Genomic DNA, 15,085 nt, shown 5'->3' with positions numbered 1-15,085 from the left:
TCCTTCCCTATACTCTTCATCCCACCATCCCGATGCCTGTTTGCTCCTCCCTCTTACCTTCTCCGTTTCCCCGACAGCCTTTCTCACCCTGTCCTTTAGACTTTCCCCACTCGACCACTACACTTCCCTTTCCTCTAATCCTCTTTCTAAATTCCTCCTCACATTTCTGTGCCCCCTCCTCCGTCCACACTCTTCTTCCTATACCCCATCTTCCTGCCTTACTTCTCCAACTTTTAGACCCCCTGACTTCTACCCCAACTACAACTGGCGTATGATTCGATTCAGTCCTTTCCTCTACTCTCAACTCCACTATACTTCTTCAATTCTTTCATCAATCAATACTAGATCTATAACTGAACATCCCCTCCCCCCTACAAATATCCATTCCCCTTCTTAGTCCCCCCTCACACACCCATTCGCTATTGCCCACCCTCTTTCATTGATGAACTTACACAGCTCTTTGCCTCCCTTATTCACTACTTTATCTTTCGACTTTCTACCCCCTTCTTCCTGTTCATTATATTCTATCCCTCCTTCTGTCCCTGTCCTAACATTAAAATCTCCCCCTATTATCACTTTTCTATCCGTATTAACTTCCTCCATCCATCCTCTCATTAACTCCTTTTTTCTCTCCAAATCCTCATTTACATATACCCCTACTACCCACCGCCATTCTTTTCCCTTGGCAAACTGAGAGAATATATAAGGGGCATTCCATACCAAACCGACCTACCGTCGAAAATGACAATTTTGATTTTGTCGTAATTTTTTTATCTTTTTGTACTCTGTGAAAAAGAGCTCCATGACTTTTTTTTTGAACTTTTTTATCAAGCCGTTCACGAGATATGAATTTTTCGAAATTTTAGATGTTTTTTTTTAAATGCTCATAATTTTTTCAAAAATACATTAATTTGAATTTTTTTTTTCAAATTGTGTGCATTTTCAAGTTTTCGAAGATTTGATGCAAAAAAATATCGAAAAATTATTTACTTGATATTTTTTAATTCATAGATTAAATTCTGATTTTGAACATTGTTTGATCCTTCGATTGTTTTTGAAATTTATCTGTGTTATTTTCAGAAATAAGTAAAAGTCATACTTATATCAGATTATGTTAAAAAAAAATGTTCGATCATTTTGAAAAATTCTGAAAAAATAGGAAAAATTGTTTTCCCACGACGGGACCAGGCTTAAAATTAGTGAAATGGAAAGTAGTTTTTTTGAGAATTTTTCAAAAAAAAACCGAAGGATATGTTACGTCCTCCAGACTTCTTATTCCTTTCCCACACTCTTAGTTACCTTACGCTCTGTAGTCTACTCTTATCGTCCGCATGTCAGCAGATTCTTCTGTAACTCGCGGCTAGCTTGCCTTCTACATCCCGCTAAACTAGGCAGATCCATCCTAGCGCTCAAGCAAGACACCTATCCCTCTAAACCAAGACCATACCCTTTTCGCTCGACCGACTCTGTTGCATTGACTACTAATAAACAATCATATACTTTAAATGGTTTACCTTCCCTTAATACCGATCCCTTTCTATTCCATTCACTTCCTGCATTGGGAGTAGTAGCACGCGAGTGCATAGTCGACGTGAAGGGACCCTATAATAGCCAAATAACACCTTGGCTGGGCTTGGAGTAAGCTCCGATTACCGCTCATTGGAGCCTACGCAATCTACCCCGTAACAGATACAAACAATGTTCAAAATCAGAATTTAATCTATGAATTAAAAAAAATCAAGTAAATAATTTTTCGATATTTTTTTGCATCAAATTTTCGAAAACTTTATGAAAATACACACAATTTGAAAAAAAAATTCAAATTGATGCATTTTTGAAAAAGTTATGAGCATTTAAAAAAAAACGACTAAATTTTTGAAAAATTCATATCTCATGAACGGCTTGATAAAAAAATTCGAACAAAATCATGGAGCTCTTTTTCACAGAGTACAAAAAGATAAGAAAATTACGACGAAATAAAAATTGTCAATTTAGATAGTAGGTCGGTTTGGCATAGAATGCCCCATAAGCTAATTAATTTACCAATCACTACAAAGAACAATAGTTAGCTAATCAAATAAAGCTGGTAATAAAATAATTACTATTGAAGCATAAGCAAAGCGATAATAAGATGCTGCAATTCAGTGATATTAGATAAGCGAAGCAAAATTAGGAAAGGAAGCAATAGTCACTACAAATGAAATAAGTAACCTAATTAGTCGCGAAATTATTTGCGGTATTAGATAAGAAATAAGGTAAAGGACGAGCCCACGTGGCCCACGCAGCGCAAGCTGCGAGAAAAGATAAAAGAGAAAATAGGTTAAAGATAAAGTCAAGATACGATGCAAGTAACTTCGGGCTGCACAATATAACAAAGAAAACCTCACTTATGTGAAAATAAGATAAGGTAGAGAACAGTTGAAGTAACAGGAGAAACAAGTTAGAAAGGGTGCGATAACGAAAAAGTAACTAATAAATAGCGGGAACACGTCTAGCTAACGTAGGCACTGAACGTAGAATGTGCCGAATCGAGGGATGCTCCTCGTGATCCCGGCTGATTTTCGGCGCGCTGCTGTCACGTGACATATCCTTGTCTTGTGTGAGCGCTAATTGGGCTAGCAGGTCACGTGAGACGGGTCAACGGGTAAGATGGGCAGTAGTCCATCTTCTTTCTCGTTGACATATATTGAATTATTGGTCGCAGCTCGGTACTCGCCCTATGGCACCATTGTACCGAGACGTTCTGGTGGTGGTGATTACCATATGGGCCACTCATCCAAAACTCACCAGTCTGACATGGCCCATCCCGTGCTACTCGGGTTTGGCGACCATGCTGCGATCCTTCGATGAGGCATGTGCATCAGACGAACATGCTCTTACTTGATGGCTGACGGCGAAATAGGCGATAGGGCTGGTTCAGCTCCTGGCTGATAAGTGTCGTCGGCGGTTCGCGTATCCGTCGCCGACGCATCCAAGTGGCTGTAGCGCTAATCTAGGTGATTCGGCTCCTGGCCGATAAGTCTGGTCATTGGAGGTCTGTATTGGCACCTTGCGCCTGGCACCAAGCATCACCCTGTTCTCAATCCTTGCAGGCATCCACCTGGAGTTGGATTGAGATAGGCTGTCCTCTGGCTGACAGTATGACGCTGTCAACCCGGTCCGTGACCTATGCCTTGCGATATCTGGTTCTTTCCAAGTGATGTTCTGGGAGGTGGTTCTTGTAGTGCGGTACGGAAGATAGAAAATAGACAGGTATTAGCTTAATATATAAATCTCATCTAAAATTAGCTCGTCGTTCTTGTTGAAGTATTGGCCTCAGACGTGTCTTAGCTGTTTATGAGTGATTCTATGGAGGGAAGAGTGGTTTATTAGTAGTAGTCGTAGTAGTAGTAGTAGTAGTCTATTGTATTCTTCTTTTCGAAATTTTACAATATATTTGTACAACAGAGTTCCAATTTATTTTTTATACTAAAATTCGCTATTTGGCTATAGTACACTGAATAATGAGCAAGCGCAAAACATATAAGAGCATAAAACTTTCTCAATATTTTAACATCTATTGGGAGAGAGAAAATTATATGTATATCAAACGATCCATTTTCTAAGAGAGGTAATTTTAGTCCAACTCTTTTATAATATAGCTCTCTACATGAAACAGTCAGGTGACCTAAATCTATAATTTCGCTGCAATAGTTACAGTATCCTCCTTTAGATATTTTGTAATGCCTAGAGTCGACTATTAATCTTGTGTAGAAGGAGTTCGCTAGCCTGTATTGACAGATAACTTTTAATATTTTCAAAGGTATTGACACTTTCAAATATTTTTGAACCTGATTCTCAGCCTGTAACCAATTGTACATAATAAGTGACGAGGATTGTGCTACTTTTTCACCATCCATATCGCTCAAGTATTCCTTATATTTCTCTAATAGTTCAGGTTCTTGCAACGTTATTTCGCCTGGCGACGTTTCACTCCATAGGTCTAGACTGTCAATTGGTTGAAAGAACATTTTCTTCACTAATACAACCGAATTATATTTCGCACTATCCTGGGCACCTTTGTACTAACTTAATTGTAGCGGTCTAAGAAAACAAATTTTCGGATATCGATCATCTTCCATTCTCAAAATTTTATTAATCCATCTTATGACTTGCTTAAAGACTAAGAACGAAAACTGACTAAGTCCCAATTCTCTTCTTACCGCATAACTTGGTGTGCACTGAGGCAAATTCAAGAGTTTTTTGAAAAAACCTAATTGTATCTTTTCCACACTATCTAGATGCCTCAATGAATACACCTCTGTACCGTATAATAATATTGATTGTACAAGCGCCCCGAATACATCGTCGTAAACTTTCCAAGAATTCGCCTGTAATCTATGTATTAACACTATTGTAGAAGAGCATGCTGCTCTGGCTTTGGAAACTATTTTTTTTGTATGAAATTCATATGACCCTGTTTGGGAAAAGGTCACCCCCAGATAAACGTATTCTTTGACCAATTCAACAGAGCTATCCCCGACCATGAATTTTTTTTCTTTATGTTTATGCATGAGACCGCCTTTTCGGAAAATAATTACTTTCGTTTTTTTGGTATTTACAGATAACTTATTTAATACACAATACTCATATAACGCTTCAATTATTCTCTTCATATGAATATAGCTTTCGGCCAAAATAACAATGTCGTCGGCATATGCAAGTAACAAAATTTCTACTAAATGAGCAATTGATACTCCTCTAATATACACGGAAAAAAAAATTCTGTTCGGCGAGCTGTATTCTACAGCTCCAGTAACTATACGCACTCTACGGTCTATCTTGTAGTTACAGCAACTATATATTAGTCAGCTCTGATAGCTGCAAGTTGTTCAGCTCTCACAGCTGAATGGTTTTGCTCTAAGAGCTGTAAGTTGCGCTGTGCTCTGGTGCGTTGACATATTTCATAACCTTCAAATTTCATGAGTATGATTTAAATACAGTTGATAGATAATTGTTTAAATAGTCCATTCAAATATGTAAATGACACTGAATAAATAATGATAATAATGATGAAAAATAATACTAATAGCAATATAATTGACTATTTAATAATAAGCGCTGTGAGCGGAGCCGAAAAATTCTGGTCTAGCTCTTCGAACGAAGCTGTTTAGCTGAGAGAGCTGAACAACGTACAGCTATGACAGCTGACTAACAGTCAGTTATACGAACCATGCAGTGCTCTTCCAATAACAGAACGTTTAGTTCGACGAACTGTTTACAAGTAACTATCTAATTTTTAGTTCCACGAGCTGAATTTTTTTTTCCGTGTACTTTTTTGTTAACAGAAAATCTTCTAAAATGCAATAAAAATTGAAAAGAGGGTTGGGGAAAATATCTCACCCTGCAATACACCTTTTGTAATATAAATACGGTCTGAAATTCCGTCTGAATTTCCAATTCTGATATTTGCCGACGAGTACAAGCTTTAAAGAATTTTTATAACTTTAGAGCTAAACCCTTTTCTTTGCAGCTTACCCCAGAGATTGGAGTGATCTACAGACAGGAATGCGCTTTTAAAGTCAACAGAAACTGCATGTAATTTGCCTCTTGCCTTCTGTATATGCAATTGAGTTATTGAATTGAGCGAGAATATATTATCTAAGCAACTTCTTCTTTTCCGAAAACCCGCCTGCCATTCGGGGAGAATATTATTGATGTCGCACCAGGCATCAACCCTTTTATTCAGAATAAACGTAAAGCATTTGAAAATTGTATTTACAAGCGCAATTGGCCTGTAATTATTTGGATCCCTATTTGCTACTTTGTTTTTATACAGCATTTTAGTTAGTATACAGGGCCAGTTGTTTGGAGTCTTTTCTGTATCCATAATTCTACTCAATATTACATTCATATATAAAACCCAATTCGGAGTAAGATTTTTCAGAAATTCGTTTGTAATCGAATTGACACCAAGGGCCTTGTTTAACTTACAATGAGCAATACTTCTGTAAATATCATCTGAATTTATTGGAGAATCCAACAGCTCAACCCCATTGGTGAGCTCAGGAGTTGGAGCTGTTACCGGGTTGTTAACCTCGTAGAAGTCTCGAAAAAAACTACACCATTCATTCAAACTAATACTCTCAGCCTCCTTCATCGGCTTTTTTCTGTACCTGTTAACCGAATACCAAAATTTTTGTGGATTTTTTGCGTTCACTACTCCGTTAATAATTTTTTCCGTATATTCTTCTTCACTGCGCTTGCATACCACCTTGTATTGGTTTTTAAGAACTAGATAGTCATCAACCTGTGGCTTTTCAAAATTTTATTTTTTACAAATCTTTAGAGATTTTCTGAGCAGGCTCTTTATCCTAGTACATTCTTTATTTTTTCGGCACTTTTCAAACGAGGTTTCCCCCTGCTATGAGATCATTCCCAGTTCTCTGGCCGCTGTGATTATATTTCTAGAAAGAAGGCTGTCCAATATCGTCTAAACTTATGTTAAGGTTGCGAGGAACTTCGAATTCCTGCATTTTAGACTGAAACTCTTTACAGAGCTGCGGCACCCTAAATAAATACATAAAATCGACTTGCGCTACCTCTAAATCTTAAATAAAAAATTTTTCCGCGTGCAGGCATTATTTTTTCGTCATTTCAAATCATTTTTTCACTACCACTTTTTTTCGAATAAAATAATGATTTTTTTGAATCACCCTAATACATACTCACACCACCGTAATTAAGTTTTTTTTTTATTACATTTTATCTTAAAATTCACAGATATTATATATCTAAAGTTATTTATAGCAATATTTCCTAAGAGTATGACTAAAATCCAAAAGAAAAAAAAATATTACAAATATTAAAAATCTAATTACAGATTCAAAAAAATGTGTTACGATAATTATTAACGGAGTTATTGATTTGTTAATTGAGCGGTGAGAACAGCCTGGCGCGCGAAGCCTCGAGCCCCCCACCACGCCGCCCGGCTTCATTCCTCCCACTAACGGTGCTTGACGAACTTTGAGCAATTTTTTTCACTAGATACAACGCACCTAAAGATATAAAAAAATTCACGGTGATGCCTTGGGGTGTTGAGAGATAGCTGATATTTTTTTCCCCCTCAATATTAATTACAACAACAATAAACAAAATAACACTTAAACATCGTTATCTCCGGTTCTAATCAAGATATTCATGTTTTTTTTTTAAATTACTCGTAAAATGAAGGGCAAGTACAATCCATCATAAAATTTACAATAATATGAATATTCTCGGAGATATCTCTATTTGTTTAAAGCAAAAAATTTCAATTCGCCCAAAAATTGTGATTTTTGAGCATAAACATTTTTTTTTTTCATTTATGGAAAGTACTAGTAACGAACTGACTCCATGATTTTTTGCCAACCCATGGGCCAATCACATAAGAAAGGGCAGACGATATACGGATTTAGGCTTGTCGCGGATTGTTGCTCAACTATATAACACAGCCAAAAAAGCCTTGCACGATAGTTTTGAAGACATTTCATATTACCTGTACCATGAGTTTCAAAGCCACACGTTGTTTATTCATCAATTTATAACAAGAAATGTAAATTTCTTTTCCACGGCATTTTACATTTTGCAACTAAACAAACAGAGGAAATTGATCTCACGACAGCTTGTTTTATCGAGAATGATGAGACGAACAACTTTTGTTTGAACAGTTTTCGTATATGACCCATAACAAAGACGTTATTTAACAAAATGTAGGATCTCAAAAGTTTAAACAATCGTTACGGTCAAACCCGGACTTAACTTTTTGGGGGGTGAGTGAAAATATGTTCGTCCGTCTCTAATCAACCTATAAAAAAATCGGCTAAACTACGTTATTCCAGAATAGAAGTCAGTCAATTTTATAGCTTATTCGTCTGGACTATATCAGAGATGAGAACTATTAGAGAATCGTTAGTGTTCTTTATGCTCTGTTGACCTCAGAACAACGTACATATCTCATCGTCAGAGTCGCGTTTCACATAATAGTTTCTCTTGCGTCGTCAAATCAGAATTAGTCACAATATTACTCGAGTCATGGTATGATTAGGTTGGTAGGTGTACAAAAGCATCGTGGACATTGATGTTCGAGAACAGTCCAGTTAAGTACGGTATATCACATAGCTGTGGTCTCCTCTCTAAATGGTTCGGTTCATACTTAGGACATAGCTTGAAGACTATACTATATATGTACTATAACATACTGTATGGTTAAATAAACATTTTTTTTATATAGCAGTTATTTTAACCACTGAATCATTGATTGAAGAATAACTAAAATTGCCCGAAACGGAGGCAAGAAAAATAAACACAACATAACAAATCCAAGTCTTCGTTCGTGTCAGTCTACACATGGGGACAATGAATCTGAGACGGCTAATTTTTTACACTAGACAGTTATGTTGGCATTACAGAGAAACCTACAGCGCCATAGTCGACCGAGCGCGAAACAAACTCAATTTCAATAAACATAATGTAACTCATGGCCGTCGAATCTAACCTTAGGATACGTGTCAATCACTGAACTTGAAGTTCAGTGGTGTCAATCTAATAAGTCATCATCCCCGCGGTATTTTAAGGTTAGATTCGACGGTCATGGGTTATATTATGTTTACTGAGATTGAGTTTGTTTCGCGCTCGGCTGACTATGGCGCTGTAGGTTTCTCTGTGATGCCAACATAACCGTTTAGTGTAAAAAATTAGCTGTGTCAGATTCATTGTCCCAAAGTGTACATAAAATTCATAAAAAATCTTTTTGATGTAATAAAAATAACAGAAATAATAGTTGGACATAAATTATTGCAATTTATCAGGTGGTAACGAATGGGAGGAAGCGGATCCAGGGGTGCAGTGTTGGTTTCATGTACATAACATGTATACCTATATATGGGGAATTCCATGCCAACCTACCATCGAAATTGACATTTTTAATTTGATCCTAATTTTTTGTCCTTTTTGCCCTCCGTGACAAAGAGCTCCATGATTTTTTCGAATTTTTTTGTGCAGCCGCTTATGAGATGTGAATTTGTCAAAATTTTGTATTTTTTTTAAATGCTCATCACTTTTTCAAAATTGTATCAATTTGAATTTTATTTTTCTGAAATTGTGTGTTTTTCAATAAAGTTTTCATTAATTTGATGCAAAAAATATTAGAAAATTATTCACTAGGTTGTTTTCCATTTAGATTGGAATCTGATTTTATACATTGGTTGTGTGCTTCGATTTTTTTTGAAAAAATCTCAAAAAAACTACTACTTATTTCACAAATTTTTGGCCTGGTCCTGTCGTAGGTAAACAATCCTTTCTATTTTTTCAGATTTTCAAAAAATTATGGAAATTTAAAAAAAAAACCTAATATGATATGACTTACAATTAGTATGATATAAGTATGATTTTTAATGTCTTTTAAAATAAAATATCAATAAAAAATTACAAACGGAGGTAATCGGAAATCGTGAAAATAATAAATCTGTATAAGGAACAAAATATTTATTCTTGAATACTTTCGTTTTTTTTTTGCTGTCGTGTTTTATTACCAATTACAATTTTATGTTTACAATCAACCTATGAAGTCCCATGTAGTATCACACAAGAGATAAGAATCTCTACCCTCAAGAGTTGATTTTGGATTCAGAAAATAAAAGGGATAGAATACCGTAGCAAAAACAGAATAATGCTGTAATTGGAAAATTTCAATTGTTTGTAAATAAAAAGATATGCGTGTGTTTGTCTGTGTTCGAATTACAATCAAAGTAATATTCATATGCTACTTCAATCGTCTGCACATATAAATTTAGATACTGGAGTTGTAAAGAACTGATTTTGTAATTATGATTTTCAGTCACTCTATTATCTCACTTGTCCAAGAAATCAGGAAATATAAAAGAGGTAAGCAGATCATAAACTAATTGGTTAAAGCTCAAAAATTATATATTCACATTGATTATTGTTTTCATGTTTCAGTACTTCTGCTGTATATGGTTCCATCATTTTTATATTGCCTCTACAACAATTTGGCCTTTGTAAATTTGGCTGCTTTTGATCCAACAACGTATTATCTTTTACTCCAATTTCGTGTTGTCATCACGGGGATTATTTTTCAGGTACTTGTAACTATTTACTAAGAGAAATATCTCTGTAACTCTTAACCCTTCATTAGGCGCGTAGGGGCCGTATAGACCCCAGGTCTTTAATGTTTGTCTCCGCTGCTCCGAAAATTTTTGCTGGCGCTGCCATTAACAGTACCTCCTATATGAACTTTCCAATACAGCCATTTCTATGTTGGCATGCTGTTTTCGCCATTTATTCCGCAGCTACGAGTCGCTAAACTTCGCTGGGGTCTATACCGACCCTTCGCGTGTACCGGCGTTACTGATTGTGGTCAATCACAGGTGTAAGTATTATTTCTGGTACAGAACTAAACGTACATCCATTTGTTTGTACTGTGACGTGAATTTTTCCCGCTCCTGGGTCACTCGGAGAAAATGACCGAGAACTTATCGCGTGCACAATAATTTGGCGTCCACGACGTACCCTGGATCTAAAACAATATCGCAAAGTTTTGTTGGGCGCCTGGCGTGATTAACACGCCTCGAAATCATTAATGCGCTATTCCTCGGGCATATGCTCGATAGCTCAGTACCGCGGAGAGGGGAGGGGTAATTTTTGGAGAGAGAGAGAGACACTCGAAATACACACGCTATTTAACAAAAGTAAAATAAAATCTTATATTTCCCAATGGCGGTGATACAAAACAAAAAAAAAATAATCCAAAAATCGCGCATCGCGAGCCTAAAATTAAACAGAAAATTACACGTAACCTACCCTATTTCTTACTCTAATGAGCTCGCGGCTCCCTAACTAAAACGTCACTCAACGATCACAAAATCCTCATACGCAATTCTCAATTTGCAAATTCGCCATTTGTCCTCCATGGCGATTATTGCTCGAAACGAAACTAAAACTAATTATTCGACGGTGCGCCGTCGGGCTACCGAACAGACGGCGTCCTCAATCTCACTCGAGATCTCACCCGACTCGGAGCTTCGACGCTACCGCGAGCTGCCCTAAATCTAAACGAATCCGCAAACGTTACTATATTTTAAACGCAACCAAAACTCAATGCTCAAACTTCTCGTCTCAACTGCTGCTCAACGCAACGGCAATTTCGACTATACATCACCTCAACTCGACTAAACACTATCTTAACTAAACGGCAACTTAACTAAGCGCAAGCACCACTACATTTAACTTCAACTAAACACAAGCTCAAGGTAACGCAACTCAATCTACATTATCTTAACTAACGGGTCCGGAACTCAATGCAGGCGCAACTGAACGTAACCTAAACTGTACGCAATCGCAACGCATCCGAAATCAAATCTTTTCAAAATCCTCCAAAACGTTACCCGCTAATCCGAGCACTCCAATTCGGCACTTCCCGACCTACTCGAGAGGTGACACAAAAAAAAAAAAAAACCCGATAACGTGGGTCGACCCGGTACAGCGAAATTCGGCTATACTTGATTTCACTAACGAGAGAGACTCAACTAAAACCCGTGACTCTACTCAACTTTCTCAGGAACTCAAAATTTACTCTACTCTAACACGCGTACTCAGGCTACGGTCATCAAGCAAAAGAATCGGCAAAAGAATTTCGAGTACTTCTCTACAACGCAAATCCAAAACGGCTATCCGGTACTCGGCAAGCCTTTTCGCAATTATGCTCGAAATTCAATCGCGGGGATAGAAGCAGCGCTTACTTTCTACATCCTTGCAACCCCCTTTCCATTCCCCTCGCGATTTTTGGGCGAGTCCATTACTTCGCGAAACTCCCCAAAACGTGACTACTTATCACGACCGCCAGAACTAGAGTGGTTTCAAAAACCTACTACCTGCCGCAACACGGATCTCGATACGCCATCCCACACGTGACGTCATACTCACAAGCATACGCAATAATCGATCCGTCATCGATTTCGCCGATCGCGCAACTCGACGCGCACCTCCAATAGCATCGCTGCGCAGAACTTGAAGCTAGATCGCAATCTCGTCCTCCGCGCAGCTCCATGACGTCTTGGCGGTGAGCGTGGTGCTCCCTCGTCGCTAGTCGGTCCGTCGCAAGTTCGCCGGTCAATTGTTGGCGGGGTGAAGGGGGAGAGGCTGCGGCGCGCCGGCCGCCAGCGGGTATCGCGTCCACCTTGGATTCCCGCGATGCGGGGATCTGCGTCGGCTCCCCCTCCGCAGCCTCGACATCCTTCCTTCGCAATTGTCGCTAGTCCGCCACTTCGCAATTTCCTCGAATTCGGTGTCGACTTCTGGCCTGATGCCGTTGTAGCTCGAAAAATAAAAAAAACAAAAAAAACCTGAAATATCTTACGCTATTCGCTAAGGTGTCCCCTCTCTTAGTTTCGAATGCGTGACTCTAGTCCTGGCGCTCTTTTGCAGAAACTTCGCGACTCAATTTCGGAAATTCCTAAATTTTGGTTCCGCCCAGGGTTCAAGGAGCCCCTTGTAACGGGCATCAAAAATGCCACGTTACAGTACATACCGTTTTAAATTTTAACAAAAGTTGAAGATCATATTAATAACATAAAGTTGGGAATGTATAAATATTTATTAAGTTTGTTTTTATCATTACATGTACATTTCCGTTGGTCGAAAAATGTGCTTCTTCTAAGTTAATAAAAACTGTATTCGTTTATTAAAAAAATGGAATGCCATGGAATATTTTATTTATTTATGTCTTTGTCTCAGCAACTGTGCTAAAAAAACATGTGTATACATAGAAATAGTTTTTTTCGCGATATCATATACAGTGGTAAAATTTTCAGGCTTCTTGACCTCTGACATCAAATATTGTTTATTTATGATTATCAGTGAATTTGAAATATAAAACCCGTAAATCGTTATTGCCAGACGGATAGACGAATACAATGTCCAGTATAAAACCTTTTATTTGTATTGCAGATGAAAATATTACATTAACAAAATGTGGTTTCCCAAGACCCCACGCGCCTATAGTTACTGCGAAAGCTAACGTGCATAATGAAGGGTTAATCATTACGACTGTATTAATAAAACAACAAAATTTTTTAAAACTAATTGCAAGCTATATGCTTTTATTATGACAATTCTGAGATAAACGAATTGAGAGACTTTCGTAAGGTGGTATCCTCAAGAATGACTCCATAAAATAACATTGGATTGACTGTTGATTTAGATGGTCTTCAAAAAGCAGTTATCAACCAAACAGTGGATTTCACTAATGTTTTTAACATTCGGCTGTATGATCAAACACGTCAACATAGGATATGGTTCCAGCATGTTCAAGAGCTTGCATTTCAATATAAATGCCCTGTTTATATTGATCCAGGTATGCTTGAGTTACCTTCTAATACTTTTACATTGAACCGGCAGGGTATATGATACCGATGTTTTGAAGGAAAAGGTATTTGAAATCTAATAATTGGCGAGGTTGTCGGTGGACTTTGATTTATTCAGTAATAAATTTTGTATATTATTTTAATTCTAAAACGTTTCATCATGTATTAGAGTATTTTACTACTTAAACTATAGAAAGAGCTGGACATCCGTGTAATTGGTTGCGAGAAGGATTGCAATGGTTTTAAAAATGAGGCACAGACAGAGTTACAAAATGTTGTAAACATTCATCCAACAAGGGCATACATGAGTATCATATACCTTGACTAACAAACATCTTGATTAGCATGCATGGTAGGCCGCACTGTCGTCCAGAAATTGTCGATCGACACGTGGCTTGATATAATTTCTATACTATTGTTTCACTATACGTTGAAATACAATTAAGGTAATTGTGATTCGTATTTCGTCGGATAGTTGAGTTTTGGATTCTACCAGAACATAGTTTTAGTCGTTGAAGCTCAATTCCACTTTACACATATTTCAGGCGCTGTGTTCGTGTCTGGCCGGAGTATACAATGAATATTTACTCAAGGGTCATGGAGCTCGAATAAACATTTTTGTACAAAATGTGTTCATGTACATCGACAGTATTTTTTGCAACGCTATCGTTCTTGTAGGCCAAGGTATTCTGACAGACGTTTTTGAACATACCGGTCTTAGCATTTTCACTGAGCCGAAAGTCATCTTAATTATAGTAAATAATGCAGCTGTGGGTATAATAACAAGCTTCTTCTTGCAAACTTTGAATTCGATTTTGAAGACCTTTGCCAGTGCGTTGGAACTCGTATTTACTGCTATCCTCTGCTGGATCTTGTTTAATATTCCGATTCATGTCAATACTGTTGTTGCCATTGCAGTTGTAAGTTATTCCGTATTCTTATACTCTCAAAATCCAGTGCAGAATACGCATCCAAAAGTTCAAACAACTAATGAATCTGACAGTGAATCATTACTCTCCACAAAACAAAGTCAGTTGGTTTGAGTCTAGATTAAATTTTATGAAAACGTTACTTGTAAGATAATTTAGGGACTGCGACTACTTATCAATAAAGTATTTATTAAAAACCGGGTCACATATGTGGAAAACCAAGAAAAATATGCGAATTTTTAGTACTCTGCTGGAGAAGTCGCTAAATCTTATTAAGGAGTTGAAATTTAACTTATATCACAATAACTATCCAAATATTGAACAAATTTCATATTTTTTTGCTTAGTTGATCCTTTTTTCAATGAATTAATTTATATCTTATAATAACTGAAATTAGACAACAATAAAAATTTCATAATATAGTATAGTGTAGTACATGTATATTTGTTTATTTATTTATTTATTTCATGGTATAAGATACAAAGAATTCTACGAAGCAGTGTTTGTCCTAGTTGTATGTTTTGCATTATTTCTTTATAAGAACAAATACTGCTCGTGCCTTATAATATTTTTTCTTTTCAAATTCTATTAAAATGTATATCATTTGATTTAATGAATTTGGTTTATAAAATATACAGCGTGTCTCATTTTAATCAATCCAATGTAAAAATGCTTCAGACGAAAGTTTTGAGATTCGAAGGGGGTATGACGATTTATATTGGAAATAGGAGAAGAGACAGAGAGGCAGAGAGAGAG

At 37.0% G+C, this 15,085-nt stretch overlaps 1 protein-coding gene across 2 annotated transcripts in view; it reads left to right on the top strand.

Moving 5' to 3' along the window:
- Positions 1-14,754, top strand: part of LOC124300741 (UDP-galactose transporter senju) — a 65,006-nt gene extending 50,252 nt beyond the window's left edge. For both annotated transcript variants that reach the window (XM_046755094.1, XM_046755085.1), the window contains exons 3-6: positions 9,857-9,903; positions 9,979-10,118; positions 13,238-13,390; positions 13,946-14,754. In XM_046755094.1, the coding sequence (XP_046611050.1) occupies positions 9,857-9,903; positions 9,979-10,118; positions 13,238-13,390; positions 13,946-14,443 (838 nt within the window). In that variant the 3' untranslated portion in view covers positions 14,444-14,754. The remainder of the gene's footprint in view (positions 1-9,856; positions 9,904-9,978; positions 10,119-13,237; positions 13,391-13,945) is intronic.
- The last annotated feature ends 331 nt before the right edge of the window (positions 14,755-15,085 follow it).

Source organism: Neodiprion virginianus, chromosome 1 (genome assembly GCF_021901495.1).
Source record: "Neodiprion virginianus isolate iyNeoVirg1 chromosome 1, iyNeoVirg1.1, whole genome shotgun sequence".
Taxonomy (NCBI): domain Eukaryota; kingdom Metazoa; phylum Arthropoda; class Insecta; order Hymenoptera; family Diprionidae; genus Neodiprion; species Neodiprion virginianus.
The sequence above is the reverse complement of the archived record's forward strand: the minus strand, read 5'-3'. Positions and strand labels throughout refer to the sequence as shown.